Genomic DNA, 20,026 nt, shown 5'->3' with positions numbered 1-20,026 from the left:
GTCAAGACACAAGGAATGTAACTTACATGTGTTGCAGTGTTTATGAATACTTCTCTAACTATCCAGCAATGGTGAACCTTATGCAGGATCACTGTTCTCCTATACTAAGCATTTAAACTTCGGAGAGCCTTGCTGAAGGCACTCTTCCCAATTCTAGCCTGTAATCACCACAGCTGACTGGGGAATGGAGACTTTCCAACTGGAAAGGGTAAATGACATGGAGAAAGTCAGCATGGCCACACAGCCATTTCCTCCTTTCTTTAGAGGCTGATTTGCAGATTTAATTGGTTTGCAATTGTGGTTCACAGCAAACAAAACCCCTCCTCAGTGATGGACAGCATTCAATACTCAATGCATCAACTCTTCTAAGGCTGTAAGGAAATAAACACACTGTTTTTATGGCAACCTGGTGGTAAAGAAAAAATGTAACACATCTATACTGAGAAAAAGTTGCAAATGTCACAGTCCCCAGAATGATCCAGTTCTTTTCTTAAAACACTGAAAGTGGAGGAGTAATGTTTCAAATGTGAAGCAGACTCACAAACTGTCCAACGTGGGCTGTGGGAGCAGAGCTGTCTGTTGAACAAGACTTGGGATATAAGAGTTTCATGAGGAGAGTGAAAACTAATTTCATTCATGGGAACAAAAGAGATGAACTTATATAAGGTTAAATGGACTATAATAAAGCACAAAAACCCCTTCCCACTCTCAAGACTGTGCCTACACATATAAATATGCTAAATTCTATACACTGGAAGACTGACATTGCCTGCAATATAAATATTGCTAAGTACTGAAATGTTGCAACTTTTCTATTTGAAATAGGTTTGATTATTGATGCTTTTGGTGAATTAAGAGACCAGCAAGAACAAGTGAGGGAAGACATGGAGGTAGGAAGCACATTACATTTTTCATTGCTCTTGTTCAACTAGATTGTCACCAAGTAGTTTCTTTGAGTTAAAATTCATCTGCAACCACAACTTTTGCTTTCAGACCAAATGCTTTATTTGTGGAATCGGCAATGACTACTTTGACACAACCCCACATGGCTTTGAAACACATACTTTGCAAGAACATAACTTGGCAAACTATCTGTAAGTATGTTTTATAATTGGAATTGTGATAAAGAGACCTTTCAGATGTAGTGTAATTTAGGCACACGCGTTGCTGAAAATCTCAGGGCAGAATTCTTTAAAACTGAGGAATATGTCCTGTCCTCTTCTTTCTGTTCTCCCCTCCTCTATTCCATACTGCTGGTTACATTTAAAGTACTCACCTTACACATGAGGTACCTTAGTGAGACCAGAAGGCACATTAACTCCTTATTCTGCTGGGAGGAAAGCCAGATATGGGGAACGATAGGGGACAGTTTAATAAGTTGCTTTAGTTAGGAAGTTTAGATTCTGACTTCTGGGAGCTTGGTAATGCTGATAAAGCCATAGAAAATTGACTTCAATTTGACAAAGAAAACCCAAACCAAAACAAAGCAAATAAAAGCATTTTTAGAAAGATGAAAAAAAAATTAACTCTGCTCCTATAGTTCTTTAGTAATAGTGGAGCTTTTTGAAACCTTGAAGCACTCAGGAGCTGTACATGTTTAGACTATTCAAAACTCCCGAGAGAGTGCTCTTTCACTTTCATTATAAATATAGAGCAGACCTAAGAGGATATTAAAAAGTTATTCTTGTTGCATTGGTAACTTGCACAGCAAAGATAATTAATTATATGAGCACTGTGCCAGCAGAATGAAAGGAGAAACTAGTAAAATCTTTTAGTGGTCTGACCTTGGAAGACTGCATCTGAACTTATTTAACTTGAAAAAAAAATAAATTGCTTAATGAGATGCAAATTATATTAATATCCACAGTTTTATCAGTCTACAATATCCAAGTTTTTCTTACTATATTGAATTGCTTAGTTGTTATAAGGGAACATGCAATTTACCATAAATTAAAAATGACCTTTTTCTTCATAATAGAACATATACTGAACATTCTTTTTACCTAGGTTACCATTTAATAGGACAACTGTTAAAACAAGCATACTTTCCTTCCTCCACAATGAAAGCACATACTAAGCCTAATTCCAAACTCACTGCATCAAAACTGTCCAACCATGAGTAGTATTACCTCTAAACAGACCACAGCTGGCTCTCTGTACAGTCTTCCTAATTAGTTGAAGCTCTCAACATTTGACTGGGCACAGGTGTTGGGGAAGGATAGGCTCAGCCTATGAGCTGTATAGTAGCAGTGCTCAGAATTCCTGGTGCTGCTCAGTATTTACCACACTTCTCATGCAGTACCCATAGTAACTTAGTCCAAGGTGAGATGTTGGAGCATATGTGCACATAATTTGGCATATGCCTAATTCAGGTATTGCTCCTCACATTGAAATGAAGGAAATGCCAAACTGAATTTTTCTACTTCTACAGATTTTTTTATCTGTTAGCACTTTCATAGAAGACATGATTCAGAACAGAATTTTTTCCTTTAAAATAAGCACTTTAGATGCCTAGCAGTGTCATTGCTTTGCTGGCTGGTATAACGTTCCTCACATACCCCAGACTAGAAAAGGTCAGGCAGAGATACTATGTTTCCTGCATTAATACTGACCTAATGTACTTGTTTCAGGTTCTTTTTAATGTATCTAATTAACAAGGATGAAACTGAGCATACTGGCCAGGTAAGTTGAAATTAAAACCTAAGAAAAAACATTAAGCTTATCTTTCAATATTTTTTTCTTCTCAAGCCTTGTAGCTGTGTACCAGCAGGTGGAACTGATGTACCACTAAGATGTGTGGATGATGCCATGCTCCCCAAGAGTCTACTGCCAGTGAAAGAAAAGAAGGGTTAAAACAAAAGGGGGGTGGGGGGGTGGAATGCTGTACTGTGCTTTTTCACCCAGCAGTGAACTCTATCAGAAGTCATTTAGTAGTCATCTTATCTCTGAAAAAAATCTCAAATGCACTAGGTGTAGTTTATTCCCAAAAGGCTTAAGTAGCAAAGCTATTGTATTTATAGGGAAAAAAAAAATATATATGTGTAGATAATAGGTATTTGGGTAACTGTATGTTTAGCAGTGTTAGGCCTTAAAGGTAAGTAAATAAGAAAATAACTAGAACTTAATTACATCTTATCTCTAATAAGAAGCTCTTAGCAAACATTACAGAAGTACCTTTGTTTTCCATTCAAAGCAAAACACATTTGCTTATATACAAATTTATCAACAGGTTTGCTCTGATATAAATAGACTGATTAATTTATACTTAGATATTTTACTAATAGGGCTTAAATTTCAGTAGTACTGAATTAAGAGAAGTATAAAACTTTTATAAACATTATTGAGTTACAATCTTCAGAGTTCCAGTGTCTTTACAATTCTACTCAATGGTAGCAGGCACAATATGTGGTTATTGTTAAAAGTTTATCTACAGCACTAACTGCACAGTGACCAGTAAAATAAATACTCCTTCTCATTTTCAGGAATCATTTGTGTGGAAGATGTACCAAGAAAGATGTTGGGATTTTTTCCCAGCAGGGGACTGCTTCCGGAAACAGTATGAGGATCAACTTGGCTAATATCACAAAAGAAATCATTTATTCATGAACTGCTAAGATCCAGTATAAAAAAAAAAAAAAAAAAAATCTGTTCTTTTCATGGCGTAATTTCACAGCTTGTATTTGCTTTAAATGTTTTCAAAGTTCAAGACACACATAAAATTTGACACTATTTCTGATGCTTTTTGTACCTACCACATAAGAAACAGGTCTTTTGTTGGAATTTTAATTAGCAAAAACCATGCCAGATTAACTTAAGCCTTCTAGTTCAAATATGGCCTAAAATTATAACAACTTTTTAACCACATCATTAACCTGGCATTTGGCAGTACAGTTGAAAGGGCTAAAAGGCATCTTAATTGCACATCTGACATTGAAGAACTTGAACATCAGAGACCATACCTCAGAAAAAACAGTTCAACTAACTGCTGTCCAGTTTTTCCCCACAGTATTTGCTAGTGAATGTATTAAGATACAGTTTGAAAAGCTTTAAGCAGTTAAAAAGAAATAATTTTCAAACACTTTATCAACCTTGAAACATTAAAGTGCCTTAAAACCTGTGTAGACATAGCTATGCAAACTTTTTGTTAGTGTTCTAGATGAACAGACCCATTAACTGTATTGCTTTTCTGTCTTTCTGTATCAAATTGCACTTGAAGTTTGTTTATCTACTACCTTCAGTAACAGCTTATTAGATGCTGCTGTTAAAAGACATACACTGTATCAAACTGATCACAATTTAAATCTTAGGTCAAAATAGAACAATGCTCTACAGTCACCTGCAAGCAGAAGTTGCTAGGATTATGCTTTTTTTTCTTCTAATAAAAAGTGCCCACTGCAATAAAGTATTATAAACCAAATATAACTGTTGCTGTCATCTTTCCCATTTTTCTACAATATGGAGTTTTGTGAGAAAGGTAACTAAAAACACATACATTCATTGTTCATCCACAGCTTTATTTTAATGACTATATAGAGCAAGGACAAGCTGAAATAACTTCTCTTTCTGCACTGCAGCCTGCTTCTTTAGCGAAGAAAACTGACTTCATCACAAATTTTAGGCCTTTCTAATAATATCATTGGCCTTCAATAATTTTTAATCTCATCTAAATTGTTTTTGGTTGCCCAAAATTTGAAGTGCCAGCAAATAAAAACAGGCATTTGGCATACAGAGAAAGGAAATAACAATGAGATAAAGAAAGGTTCAACTTTCTACATGTTTGCTATATTCAATTATTCATGTGAGGAAATTTGAGTTTCAGGCAATCATGCTGTCCAGCCAATCTTCAAGCTCTTCTTCAGTAACATCTTTGGATGCACTTTGCTGCTGCTGTGATGATGTGGTCTTCTCTTCAGGCGTATCTACTTTTAAAGGTTCTAGAGAAGTGAAAACAAGAAGACTGAAAATCTGGAAACAATTCCATACTACCTCTGTCCTGTATAGTTTTCCTTTTAATGCACAACTCACTGTATTTAAGCACAATCTCTCCTTCTTGAAGAACAGCAAGTCATATTCCAAAAATAGTTTCCATGTTAAACTTCATTTTGTAAAATCAATGTTAGTAAAGTTTCAAAGTGACATCTAGGAGAAGCCATCAGAAATAGTCATATCTTCTGTACACTGTTAGCACAATGAACTAAAGACTGATGAAGTTACTAAAATACTTTATCTTCACTGCAACAATATTCCCTAGCAGTATACTTTTTTTAAATCTAATTTTTTGCTAAATCATAAGCTCAATGCTGTTTTACAGAATAATTTCACTTGATGTTTAAAGTGAACTAAAAATGGTTAGTTGGACACTTGAGGAGGTTAGTGAGGAGTTAAAACTGAAAATGAACAAATGAGCCAGAACACAGCCCCAGATAAATGAAATGCATTGTGACACAGATGATGTCAGCAGTACGGTTGACTGGCTAATCAAACATTCAAAAACATCACCAAAACAGAGAGCAATGAAAATTAAATAAGGTCATGCTGGGGAGAAAACTTACCATTTTCCTTACAATCAATTTTCAAATCTTTCTCAGTTGATATGCTGCAGGATAATATACCTGATGCATGTCTATTTTCTGCATTAATGGGAGCCTCTAGATTCAAGAGAAGATCTAGTTCTTCATCCAAATGGTCAGTGTCTTGGTTTGCTAGTGGATTGACTCTTTGAAATGAATCTCTTGCATTTGCCCTAGAGACCTTTTTACTCCCAGCTTCTGATAGAGCAACAGAATTACCAACAGGACGGCAGACCAACCCAGCTTCACTTTGAGCCAGAGACTGTGGAAACAGCTGCTCTCTCTTCTTCTCATCATCAAAAATTTTAGATTTCATCTGTGGGATCTCTAGAGGTGTTGATGCCTAGGAGTACAACAAAGGATTTTAGTTCTTACAATGATTATATATTATTACTATTCTGTCAAATTTGGATTATAATTCATACTTGCTATATTTGATCTCTTAAGAAGGGACAGGAAATTTGAGCATAATTAAATTCAGAAATAAAAGTAAACTAAAGTTATCTTGATACCTTTGCAAAAGCAAATGCAAATATAAACTCCTTTTATCCCTTAGTACAGAATATGAGATTGTATGCTAACATTGATACTGACAGAATCATAGAATGGTTTGGTTTGGAAGGGACCTTCAAGATTACCTGTTCTAAGCTGCCTGCCATGGGCAGGGAACTTTCCACTAATCCAGACTGCTCAAAGCCTCATCCAGCCTGGCACTGAACACTTCCAGGGATAGGGAGCTTAGGGATAGGGATCCATAGCTTCTCTAGGAAAGCTGTTCCAGTGCCTCAACATTCTTACAGCCAAGAACTTCTTGAAATCTAATCTGAACCAACCTTCCTTTAGCTTAAAGCTATTTCCTTTGTCCTATTTATACATGTCCATGTGAAAAGTCCCTCTCCAGCTCTGCTCTGCAGGCCTGCTTAAGGTACTGAAAGGTGCTGTAAGGTCTCCCTGGCACCTTCTGGTCTCCAGCCTGAAGAACCCCAACTCTCAGCCTGTCTTCACAGGAGAGGTGCTTCAGCTCTCTGATCAACTTTGTGGCCTTCCTCTGCACTCACTCCAACAGGTCCATGTCCTTCTTGTGCTGAGGACCCCAGAGCTGGATGCAGCTCTCCAGGGGGGATCTCACAAGGGCAGAGCAGACAGTGAGAACCACCTCCCTCAACCTGATGCTGAGGTTTCCTTTGAAACATGCCACGCATTGCTGAGTCATGCTGATCGTTTCATTCACAAACACCCCTGAAGTCCTTCTCCCTAGGGCTACTCTTAATCCTGTAAGTGCCATACTTCTTGCTTGGACATATGGATCCTTTAAAAAAATTTTGGTTTTATATTTAAGTCTCACTGGCTCTTTTTCCCTTATATTAGTATTTTCTTTTTCTCCATTTGAACACTTTATTAATACTGTTGCATCACACCAGTGGAGAATAAATGACATCTTCTTTACCTGTACAATTGAAAGTTTTACCTATAAGAATTATTTAATGGATAAAGAAAATATGCATGTTGATATTAACTATATAGAAGATTAAATCACAATTAATATAATTAGCAGGAAGAATGTAAAAGCACTTAGAAAATTTTGTGCAAGCTTTTAACAGCTGCTAACGAGAGAAGCAAACACAAAAATAGTGCAATCATCCCATGTCAAACACTCTGACACCTGATTTCAAATCTAATATGCTGCACATCCAGACATTTTGTTTAAGGCGAAATAAACACACAAAATGTGTCAATAGAGGGTATCCTGCATTACATGCCACTTAACACACCAGTCTAAATGAATGTATTTACTTATATAATACACTCTACTTCTGTTTGAAGACTAATCATTCTTGTATACATTATCTCTCATAAAATATTTGCATTTTCTTGTGAAATTTCACAGCATTACCTGCACAAGTTCAGCAGCTACATTCAGCCTCAGATGTAGAGGCAATTCCTGAAGGGCCTGGACCAAAGACTGGCAGTCAACAGAAAGTACAGAGAACTGCAACACAATTCAACACATAGTACACTTGTGAAAAAAAAACCAAAACAACCAACCAAACACAAAAACATCCATCAGCAAAAACCCTCATAATTTTAATGTATTACGTTAAATTAATATTTGGGATACTGACACCATCCTGCACACTAGGAACAGAAGAACTAGTAAGAAAAAATAGTCACTGAAAGCCCATGTTCCAGTGAAGAAACAGGTGGTGGTTTAGACAAATGCTGTATTTGGATTTAGTTCCTCACTTTAATGACATTGCAACTCTAAAGTGCCTTTAAATACCACTTCCCAAGGAATAAGAATTGTAGTATCTTAGAAAATAAATTTGAATACATGTGGATATTACAAGAAACACTCTAGCAAATTTTCACAGCAATTCTATGAAAAGTCTGGAAGACAAAAGCATATATCTTGCAAAAATTTACATGACCTGGACAAGGAAGACAGAGATTGAAACACTTTAAAGTATCCTGATGGAGAAAACAGAAGAATTCTATTGCTGCACTCCTTTATATTCAAACATAAAGAATTCATATACAAAAAATATAGTTGGTGTCCTAATTATTTAAGGCATGAAGTTTCAACCAGTGGATACGAACTGTTAATTTGAAGGAACCAGAATGCTTCACAGTCCAATATATGAATATACTCCTACAGGTATTGTTATAATCATTCTATTAAACACTTTTCTCTTGAATACAACTGAAAAAGGAATGCTGAATTCCTATGTCAGTAAAGCAAAGAGACAGTCCCTTATTTTCTCTTCACTGGAGGCCTTTCTTGTTATTTCCTCCCAGCATTACTTAAAAACCAAGCCTGCAGCTTTGATTAGCCTTCAGTAGAAAAAAAAAATAAAGGACAAGGCCCAAGGACAAGAACCTGCAGCACTAAAGAGAAATAGGTAAAAATATACAGAATAAAGAGTCCTATTATTGTATTAACAATTTGTTGCTGAAGACACAACTGCCTAGATATTCTGTCCCAGGTGATTATCTATATAAAATCATTAGAATGATAATTCTGTTACCTGCTTATGGCATACACTTTCTTTATCCCATTCTTTCTCATCAGCAAATCGAAACTGTGTAAAGGAATCTCCTGAGGAAGAGAAATTAAAAATATAATTATTTTCAAAAAGAATAAAAAGTTTTCCCTGAAGTTCCCAACCCTAAAAAAGTAAATTCAAGAAATAAATCTCACCTCTTCAAAAATTTTCTGTTAATATTAATGCTGCTTGTATTCACAATATTAAACTTATTTATGCCGAACTTCTATAGGACTTTTAATTGTTTACTGCAAAACAGTACTAAAAAGGGGCAACATATGCAAAACTGAATGATGTGGTGTTAGGTGCCATGCCAACATGCAGAATTTTCATTCAGAAGTCCAATTTGGATAATAAATATTTTTTTAGCACTTTGTACAAGCCAAAACTTCCTGTTGTCCGGTAGCTATATTCTCTCCCTTCTTTGAACTACTCCCTCCTCCTGCACATCATCAAAAAAGGCACTGAATCCCAAATTCCGATTCATATGCAAAAAGGACTGAATTAAAAGAAACCCTTAAGTAGGAGTAAATAAGTTAAACAGGATATTCTAACCTATCATATTCCTTCAAGACAGTAGAAACCTTTTCTTACTGTAAGGGATACTGGATTATCGTTTTGCTTGAAATGCAATATTTTTACTGCAGCACCGTGATGTGTTACAGAAGACAGACCTACAAATTTAGTTACTGAAAAAAAATATAACAACTCCAGTAACTCAAAAAAACCCCAGTAAAGTCTGTGACAGAACAAACATGAAAGATTAGGGTTGCAAGATGATGGCCAAAGGTACAGAGTAAGAGAAATCTAAGACTAGACTAGACTGTAATTTAAGGATCAATAACTATTTCAGGAGTTGTATTAGAAAAAGCCATGTGCAATTATTACTTGAAAAAGATGAAATCTGATCCTGAGAATTAGAGAGCTACTAAGTTGGTCAAGGGTCTAGAGTCTCTCTTTTGACAAAAGGCTGAGCGAGCTGAGCCTGTTCAGTCTCAAGAAGAGATGACAGAAAGGGGACCTCATCACTGTCTGTAGGTCTCTGAAGGGAGCGGGTCAAGAGACTCTCCTTGGTGAGGCCAAGCAATAGGTCAAGAGGCAATAGGCAGAAACTGATGCATGGGAAGTTCCACCTGAACATGAGGAAAAACTTTCCTCTGAGCACTGGAACGGGTTTTCGAGGGAGGCTGTGGAGTCTCCCTCACTGGAGATATTCAAGAACCATCTGGACACAATCCTGTGCCATGTGCTCTGGGATGACTGCGTGAGCAGGGAGGTTAGGCCAGATGACCACTGTGATCCCTTCCAACCTGACCATTCTGTGGTCACCTGTAAGTCACTGTGATTTATTTCAGCAGTTGGTTGAGAAGCAAAAGCTCTCTCTAAAAGAGAATGAATGCCCTAAAGGAGTTTTCAGTGGCTTTACTAACAACTTACCATCTAGCTTTCATTTGGCTCTCAACATCCTAACTGCCATTCATACCTTTGATGATTCCTGAATCATGCCCTTAATCCCGCAGACAAAATCTGAACGTATAATTTGCCTTCCCCAAAATGGCTTCTTTTACATTTTCTGCCTGTCTCAAAATGTAGGACAGTGCAACCTTTCAGCAGTTTTACTCAATAGTGCAAGCATCAACTGGCTTCTGTTTTGCAAACAAAATGAATAAGCAGCAAAATGGCATAACAATTGGCATATTTCTTTGCCAAATAATGAGAAACGAGAGATCTAATCATCCTTCAGGTGGAACTTAAAATTTATTGGCCAAGAATTTTAAAATTTTTTACTATCTAAAGTCCATTTCTAATTCATTGCATTTCATGTATGGTTATTGCACATGCAAATATAGTCATATACTAGTAACACTGAGTATCTGGCAAATCCACCATTGCCATTTTCAGAACTATTACAGCAAGAAAGTGACCCTCTCAGCTGGGTATCTGTATAGATATTTAAGCCCATTACCATGTCCAGCCTGAATATGCATTTCTCTTTTTTCAATTGCTTTATCCAACACAGCTCAGCAGTGTTGTGCTGATATATAACCTTGCCTGATCAGACATGTTTTGGTTTACATTCAGTGTCTTCAGAAATATTTATTTTGAAAACAGCCATTATCAAATAGTACAAGTGCCAATAATTAAAAAGAAGCACTTTAGATTAGCTATCTAATAAGGTGGCTTATTTTACAAATGTTCAATTCATAAATATAAACACCAGGTTCCATGCTTTTTCTAGGGATGCTCAGCACTGTGGATATATAAGACCCTATATCTTTATGCATCTATCTGCAGATGCAAACATTTCAGCACTCACAGTTGTCTCACTACTGACAGTCACCTCCCCCTTCATTGCACAAGAGGAAATAAATGCCTTTGTTTCAAAATATCTAGAGTACTGGTAATACATAACTAATTCTGAAAACCAAAGAAATAAAAATATTAGTCTCCTGATTTTAAAATGGGTATGAAAATCTGGAAATTAGTTTTTTAACAGCTCATATATAAAAGACTATTTAGTTACATTTGCAAAGCAGTCCTACCAAGTAAATGGTCCTTAGTCTTCCTACAACTAGAACAAAGGCATAGGTACTTTCTTCCAATATTCCAAGACTGCTCTAGTTATTGCTCATGCCGCATCAAGAAGATTATGCTCTTATAAAAGAGTAAAATTAAACTAAAAGATTAATTAAATGCTTTCAGTATCTGAGAATGATCAGATGTAAACTAGCTAAATCAACCTACTTCATCCAGAAAATCCACTGGGATCAATCCACTGGTTTACGAGCGTCCACACTCACGAAGTTGGTAATCACAGAACCTCAGTTTGATATTGTACCGCTGAATTAAAGAGTATGACTTAAATTGCAGTTTAATTAGGCTCTTTAAGTAAGTTAACAAAGCATGCCTTTCAAATGGAAAAGCATAACTACAATTCACAGTAGCATATTTAATGCAAATTAGGTCAATGAGGATGTTAGTCTAACCAATTATCCTTTCACAAGTTCCTTTACCCTGAAAATAACCTCCTTTTATGCCATGAATAGTAATGAAACCCCTTGCTATAACTCTTGAGTTCCTTTCAACATAAAAAAAAAAAATTTCCTTCTTTACAATAATTTTTATGTTACCTACAAGTACCATTTGGCCTTCAAATACAGAGTAGCTGAAAATAAGGCATTCAAGTAAACCTTACACATGGTCTTTGGTAACAGTCATGATAGGCCGATTTTAAACAATATTGTTTATTGTTTAAAATGTGAAATTATTATGAAAATGGCAGAAGTACACAACCCTACTTTACTACCACTCAAATAGATCATAAGCTAAATCGATTCATTTAAATAAAAGGTATCTTTAATTTTTTATTATCCCAGTTATCTTTTTCTACAAGTATTCATCGAATAACAGAATCAAAACACAACCCACCTGTAAGCTATAATAAATATTTTCTCATTTGTTAAATTTAAAGTCTAAAAGTAGAAAAAAAATGAAGAAATCCAGCTTTCAGCAGAAAAAAATGTATCAGTGGAATGATTTTGCTAATTTAAAACTCTCTCAATCACATAATACTGAAAACAGAGGAAAAATACTCTGTATTCTTAGACATGAAATTGGAGGACGAGAATAGCAAGGAATTAACATGATCCTTCTAAGATTGCCATGGCTGTAAAGAAGTGCTGAAAGTGCAAATATAATACTCTAAACCCACTTTTTAATCATAATCTCTCTTTTAGCCCCCTTTGGGTACTGAAAGGTACTATAAGGTTTCCCCAGAGTCTTCCCTTCCTCAGGCTAAAATCCCCAATTCTTTCAGCTTATCTCCATAGGATACTGATAGCAAGGATATTTGTAGTCTGCAGTGGAAACTATAAAAGGATATTTGTAACCAGATTCAAAAAACAGCAATATTCTAAATTATTTCCCTGACACAACTACGCAGCACTACTAGTCACATTTTAAAATAAAAACATCCGACCAAACAGTAGGATTATCTCACCAAGGCTAAACGATGTCTTCAAAATTTAAAATGCATCATCACAGAGAAAGAAGGGAGAAGGAAGGATCTTTGGAAACCAGGGCTGGTTCTGGAATAAAGAGTGTCTGTTCAGGAAGAACAGAACTAATTCAACACATAAAGGAACGGCAGCCTGTTGAAATCAAAGACAGGTACCATTTTTTTCCACATGAGAAGCCAACAAATGCCAAAATACACAATGGTTAAAAAAAGAAAAAAACAAACACACACACACACACAAAATAAAAAAACAAAAAAACCCCACAAACAAACAAACAACAACAACAAAAAAAAACACGTACAAAAAAAAAATCCCCCACAAAACAAATCTTACTATAAACTAAAACAGAGGCTAACAAGAGTCAGGAAAAACAAACAAAATTATACTGAAAGAGGTTCAGAAAAACAAACAGTAGTACACTTTCTTCTTTATGAATACCAGGTGACTAAGAATTAAGACAGAAGGAACAGGAATGCCTTTAAGCCTTAAAAGCTTAAAAGAGCCAAATGCCAGCTCAAGGATACTGGAAACAGTGAAAGGGAGACTGGGGAAGACAGTGCAATATCAGCTCAATGTGTTTGATGGAAAAAGTAGAAACTATCAGAAATTTAATGGCTATGCAGATAAATACAGTATTTTGGGGGAGAGTCAAGATGTCATGTGAAGTTCTCCTGCATGATCTAAGACAACTTCTTGAAAGAAGCAAAATATCATGCTCATAAGCAGGATCTAGTTCATATAATTTACATGCACTTCCAAAAGCTCTCACTGACATCCCACTCTCTTTCCCACCCAAGACTTCAGAGCACCAAAAAGGAGGCTTTGTATGAATAAATAATTACCTTAAAGTAGGAAGAAAAGACTGAATTGTCAATTTTCACATTAAAAGAAAAAACCTGTGCAATTACCTGGAGTTCTAGCTATTTAATCTCTTCCCTCCATTAAAACAGAAGAGAAAAACAAGAGGACAAGATGAAGTAACAAAATTTGCTGATGATACCATGCGTTAGTGCAGATGAAGGTAGGCTGTGAAGAATGACATAAAAGAGCTCCATAAGATTGAGAAAGTAGATCTTAAAATGGTAAATGAAGCTCAATACCTAAACTGCAAAATGCAGCAATTCTCAAAGAAAGTTGAGAGCTAACCAACAGCATTCCAAATCAAAATCAGTGCTACAAAGTTTGCAAAGCAGCAAACTCCGTGGAATTATTAAAAAGGCAGGAGGGAACAACACACAGAACATCATTACACTGCTATCACCAGCACCACCTTGAATACTGTGCAGTCTTGGTTTCCCAAGCCCAGTCTCAAAAAATGTAACATTAGAAAAGGCATAGAACAGATTCTGGATCAGAAGCAATTTAGTGCCTTAAGCCAAAGGAGTGGAACCAAGGGAACATAAAAGAGATCTAAAAAGGAAAGGCATAAAAAGGGCAAATGGGGACTAACCACTCATTGTCTTTTCTCAACAAGAGGCAGCAAATGAACCCAGCAGGTACCAGACCCAAAACAGATTAAATGTGGCAGATCTTTATAACTTGAAGCTGAGTTGTGGGACTCCATGCCACCAGATGGTGCAGACACCACAACATGCAAGGAGGGATATAGGATAATTATTTCTCAACACAAGGGCTGCACATCTGGCTCAGGAAGTTCCTCAGACATAAACTATTGCAGGTCATGAAAGAATGTGGGAAAGTAGCTTATGATATAGTACATTCAGATACCTTAGCTCAGCTGTCTCCAGATGGACCGTGGGTCTGCTTCAGTAGAACCAATCCTAAACTAAATCAAATAGCAAGGGTTTTATCACCTTTGAGTTCTACTCTTCTTTTAATTGGCTATCCTTCTACAAGAAAAATAAGGAGGAAAAGTAGGCAATTTGCAAATTTGTTTCTAGTCTGTAGCTGTGTTCTTTCAAGCCTATGGACATTTGTGTTTTCTGTTTTTTTTCCACATTTTCTTAAATTTATCACTATTTTTTAATATGTAATTTTTTTATTAATTACTTCATTACTATAGCTTTTGGAATGCTACAAAAATGCAAAATATGCAACATGCATTGGACAAAAAGGTATATTCAAAATTTCTCTCAACTACAGTAGCGTGGTTATTCATAAGCACCAATCCCATCTTCTCCAGTATTCACTTTTTTAACGGATACACAATAAAATCATATTTAAGGTTGAAGTTACTGATTTCCCCATAGGTAAGCCTAAACTTTTCATTAAGTATAAGCTAGCCACCTTAAATATTTACATTTTTCCTGATGCTTTATGACATTTTCTAGTGTCATTTTTTTCAGGCCACTAATTTATAACATACTTAGTGATTTTTAAATGTCACCTCAGCCAGCTTGCAATATTAGACAAAGTATATAAATCCACAGAGCATACTGTTTTTTGAGCAGTAGGCTGGGAAAAAAAAAGGAAAAAGATTGCTGCATAACTTAATAATGAAAATGAAGCTTAATTACATAAATACACAAGACCAATGAAATTTGTGATTCTTCCTGGGGTAGCAACAGAAATTCTTTTGGGTAAAAGGGAGGGAACTCATATATTTTTGTAAGACTAGATCCAACAGAAGAAAAGGTAGCTTTACAGAAGAGTTTGTGATCCACACAGAGTGACAGTTTAAGGGAACTAATGATCTGGCCCTTTGTGAAGACACTGTTTTTTTTTCCAAAACCATATAAGCAACTAACATCAGTCCAGCACATGTCCAGATCAGGAAGCAAAGCTGAAATTCAACACTGGAAAAAAAGAAGAAATGGCAAGGTTCCCACCCAGAAAGAAAGATTTGCATAACATCAAACTGCAGAACTCAGAAGAGGAATCCATTTGCATTTGCTGGCACAAGGTGCTCTTATATTCCAACTCTTGTGAGGAGAGACATCATGAAAAGAAAAGAATCCAAGAACAATATTCAATCACAATGAAAGACAGTCATCCCAAAAGATCCCCAGTTTGCCCTGCCTATTTACAGGAACCACCGTGTGGCAGCCACAGAGAATGGGCAGTGAAGGATGAGGAAGAGCAGAGAGGGATGCACTCCTGAGCATTCTAGTAAGCAGAATTACTGCCTTGAGACCTTGGGGCAGACGGTACCTCTAAACTCACAGGACCGCTTTAAAAGCAAAATGACAGCTTGGATGAACAGTTTAGTTTTCTACTGAAGTGAGGTTAAAAGTGAAACAGCACCCTTCATAGATACGTTAAACTGTACAGCTTGCAAATAATTCATCATCCTATCCTGCTAAGGTTTGATATTTTGAGTAGCTAAAAAATATATCCCAAAATGGATAGCAAAACTTCTGCCATTCATTAGTGAGGTTTTAATTTTTTATTAAGTACAAAAGAGGACCAATTTTCAGTGTTTCCAAATCCAAAGTTTAAGTAAAATATGTTTCAAAACCACAATAAAACTACTACTGTTGTTTAGATATCACATGTCATGCTAGCTACAAGAAAGAACAGAAAATGCATGTTAATAGCTTTTGCCGAGTTGTAGAATGGCACTCATTGGTCTAGGTTCTTTACCTTGTCCTATTTAAGAAAAGTTCCTCCCAATTATTCTTTATTAGAATCATTGCTCATTATACCTCCTGCATGAACAGTGCACAAAAACGTATTGCTGCATTGTATCTAGGAGCTGAGAACATCATTGAACCAGAACCAATTCTTGCACTTTTCCATCTAATAGAATGTCATATTTAACTGTCACACAGTTAGATATAAACTGCTCTTAGGTAGCTAAGATTAGTTGCATTGCACAAATTTACAATAGGATTACTACTGTTTTCTGTAAGTACGCTGTCAGAATATTTGGTCTGAAAACACAAAATTCGTTACGCATCTTACTTGTCCAGAAAATGCAGGAATATATAAAATAAGTCCCCTTTATTCCACATTATACCTCCACCCACAAAAATTTATTTTTAGAAAAAGAATGCCCAAACTCCCACAACAGCCATCTTAGAGCAAACAATAAATACTTTATTTTAACCAGCCTGCTAGTTTTTAAATGTAATCATAACCACTAATTGACACAATCAGAGGAAAAAATCTCATATCTGCAGTTCTTACATGCCACACAAACATAGGAAAACCTCTCTTTCTCTATCCCTCTTCCCTCCAATTTTATAGAAGACAAATCATAGAAGTTTACAATGCATTTGACAGTTGAACATTCAAACTTCCATTTGAAGCATTTAAGGCCAACCTTAATTTTGAATCGTAAGTACACAGGTTATTTCACATTCCTTACATTATTTGAATTTCCAAACAGAAAAAAAAATCTAGATTTTTCTTAGTGCTACATTTTGATTCCTTATTCTTTGAAAGAACATTTACAATAAAGAATATAACTTTGTTAAATATTCTTTATGATACTGTTCTATTTTTACTATCGTCACATCCAAATTAGTACTATCCTTCCCTAAAGCACAATTCACTATTCATGTAGGTGGTACATTATGCTCTGTCTATGGGACTATCTTTCAAAAGTATTCATAAATTATACACAAATGTGCAGGCCTAAAAATATTCAAGCAGTTTGATACAGTGAGTATGAGGATTGGCTTCCTTGTACTTATGAGGGTTCTGCAAGATATGAGACACCATAGCTTGCAAGATTTGCAAAAATTTTTTTATAATTAAACAAGAAAACTAGCTTCAGAAAACAAGACAGGAGGATTTTCTCCTGAAATGTTAATAAAATTACAAGGACTACAGTTAGGAAATAGTAAATCTCGTAAAGCTCCAGTTCTATAAGCATGCAAGAGCCTGGAAAGCATTTCTTTGTGTGCTCAAGTTACTCATACCCCTTCAAAGATAGCAGTGGATTGACTTACCAGAGAATTCTGAACATCAAATGAAAACTAACGGCAGATAAATACTCACTTGTGGTGAAAAATACCAGCAAACAAAACAGCATACTGTTTGGATTTGGACCAAAGGATTTGCCTTATCAAGGGCTTAGAAAGCCACTACATTCTTGGCCCAAATTTACAAAAGTGTGATTCTTAAGAAGTTATGATTACCTACAATGGAGGTTTCCCATTGCCACAGAGAAATGGTCAATGCAAAGTTTCAAAACCTGTATTAAAAGAAATTAAGAGTTCTTCTCAAAGTGAAAAGAAGAAAAATAATTACTTACTATCTACAATTCTTCGTTCCATGTTAAAAGAAAATTGTAGCCACATACAAGCTTCTGCTCGTCTTTTGTAGCTTAAGGGATTTTCTAACAAATTTATCATAAGTAAATAAAGACTGGGTTAGCTCTACTGAAAACACCACTACTTCTCATGGTAACCTCTGCTCTTGTGCCTTTGCCTTGAACATTCTACATTCTATAGCTTACAATGCCCCTTAGCAACAAATCCTGTAGCCTTCTTATGCAAGTTCTCCTTGTATGGAAGTGACAAGACCTTCAGCTCTCCCACAAATTAAGAAACAGGAATTGTTGGTGCAGAATGGAGAATTACAGGTTTCTGGATGACAAATACCATCTGGGCTATGTATTTACCACTGACACACAGTGTTTCACCACTCTGAAAAATGCAAAAGTATTGATTTTTATTTAATGATCTTTTGTATGCAAAGAGCAGAAAATTTAAATGTGCATTTTAATGCTGACCTTGAAATATTAATTTGAAGATTCTATTGTCCATCACACTACCGACATACTATTAAACAGCATCATAGCAGTATCAAAATTCAAGTTTTAAGATACTGAAGACTGACATATCTGGTAATATTGGCTAAACTGAAAAATCATCTGTATGCCAGTTATTCCCTAGACATATTGCCTTTCTGTTGTTTTTATTTCTAGTGTTTTTTCTATGATCTAGTTCTACAGAGTTTAAAAAAAATTGCATGTACAACTTTGGCCCCCAAGGACATTGCATCATGATTTATTTTAATGTCATGCTAAGGCCTCCCCCACCTATTCATTCATCCACCACTCTCTGTTCTGTTCTAGCCCTGCTTATGGGGTTTCTTTTATCTTTTAACCTTGTTTAAATCTATTCTTCCAGATTTCTGATCATGATTGTGGTATATTAAGTCCCTCCAGTCTACTTGAAACATAATAAGCAGGTGCTAATCAATGAATTTTTTACTTTAGCAGGAATTGATCTGTGAATCATGCAGAAAGTAGTCTTTATTCTCTGCTCTGCCTTTTCAAATTGCATTGCTCTTTCACTGTGCACAGAAATATGCATGACATTTATCACACATTATTCTCAGTGTTTGATTTAATTCTGAATATGTATTTCAAAACAAAAGGTTACAGCATTTTTCTTTTGTTTATAGGAGTTTCAAAATGCTTCCCTTTTTCCTTTTGTTTACAGGAGTTTCAAGATGCTTCCCTTCTTCCTTTTGTTTTCTTTTGCCTCCCCCCCCCCTTTCTCTCCCTTCTTTTTTAATGTTTTCAGTCAGCCTTGCCTTATTGGGCACATTAATTTTGCTCATTAGCAATCTGAGAGCAAGGATTAGCAGACAATGGAAACATTTTAGAATAGGTAGAAGATATTCAGCAGCTACAAATCTTATTAAAACATATGTAAAAAGGAAAAATAATCGTGTTCATAGAATAAGAAAAAGCATCCACCAAGATACTGCTCCTACCCACGTATTTTCCCAAGATGAAAAAAAATGACCTTTTCTCTAAGCATACAGTCAGGATTTTAATACCTCTTCTGCTTTTGGTCAGCACTTTTAAAATTAACATTTGTAAAATATCTTTGTTCATTTTGCATTTGAGCTTCAGAGCCTAGAAAAGAATCAGAATCAACCAAATTTTTTGGATGACATCAAGGTCACTTAGGCGTCTACTTGTAGCCTAACACATACAGCCTTCAACTATCTTTATAGTTCAGAGGAAGTTTTTCCACAGGCTCCAGTTTGTACTTCTGAAAGTCAGCCCAAAACTGGGAACAATCTTCTTTACTGTGAAGGAATTCACTGGGACAGGATGGAAGGGAAAAAAACATCTCTCCATTGTAACCAAGAAAACTATATATGGTACTACAGTGCCACTTCTCATATTTGTCAAGTACAGCCTCTGTATTTGTTGCCAGTCCCGCTACCACCAAGAACGCGTACGTCAGTTATCATTTCACAATCACTTAAAGATTTTGGCTACTGCAGAAGGAAAGAAAGATAAAAGGTTTGAATGAATGATAGTCTAGTTAATTAACCAGAGTCTAAAAAATTGACCAATGAAGCTCAACTTTAAAACAGCTCTGCTTTGCAACAATCCACAGTTCTCAAAGGGAGGAACTAATTTTTGCTTGCCTTTTACACATCGCACATCTTGCCTTTGCTAAGTGCAAATACAAAATGCAGGTGTTTTACTAATGGTTCTAAATTTTTCAAAATTGAGTTT

The 20,026-nt window shown here is 35.8% G+C and overlaps 2 protein-coding genes across 2 annotated transcripts in view; one reads left to right on the top strand and one right to left on the bottom strand.

Moving 5' to 3' along the window:
- RYR3 (ryanodine receptor 3) overlaps window positions 1-4,261 on the top strand; it is a 147,551-nt gene extending 143,290 nt beyond the window's left edge. The window contains exons 103-106 of the mRNA XM_062495378.1: window positions 826-890; window positions 994-1,094; window positions 2,631-2,682; window positions 3,483-4,261. Of these exons, the coding sequence (XP_062351362.1) occupies window positions 826-890; window positions 994-1,094; window positions 2,631-2,682; window positions 3,483-3,578 (314 nt within the window). The 3' untranslated portion in view covers window positions 3,579-4,261. The remainder of the gene's footprint in view (window positions 1-825; window positions 891-993; window positions 1,095-2,630; window positions 2,683-3,482) is intronic.
- Window positions 4,262-4,359: 98 nt separating this feature from the next.
- Window positions 4,360-20,026, bottom strand: part of AVEN (apoptosis and caspase activation inhibitor) — an 84,012-nt gene continuing 68,345 nt past the window's right edge. The window contains exons 3-6 of the mRNA XM_062494682.1: window positions 8,597-8,667; window positions 7,465-7,560; window positions 5,553-5,913; window positions 4,360-4,934 (exon numbers count right to left, since the gene is read on the bottom strand). Coding sequence (XP_062350666.1) covers window positions 4,816-4,934; window positions 5,553-5,913; window positions 7,465-7,560; window positions 8,597-8,667 — 647 coding nt within the window. The 3' untranslated portion in view covers window positions 4,360-4,815. The remainder of the gene's footprint in view (window positions 4,935-5,552; window positions 5,914-7,464; window positions 7,561-8,596; window positions 8,668-20,026) is intronic.

The sequence above is a fragment of the Cinclus cinclus genome, chromosome 6, assembly GCF_963662255.1.
Source record: "Cinclus cinclus chromosome 6, bCinCin1.1, whole genome shotgun sequence".
Lineage (NCBI taxonomy): Eukaryota > Metazoa > Chordata > Aves > Passeriformes > Cinclidae > Cinclus > Cinclus cinclus.
Note: the sequence above shows the minus strand (reverse complement) of the source record. Positions and strands in the feature narration are given on the sequence as shown.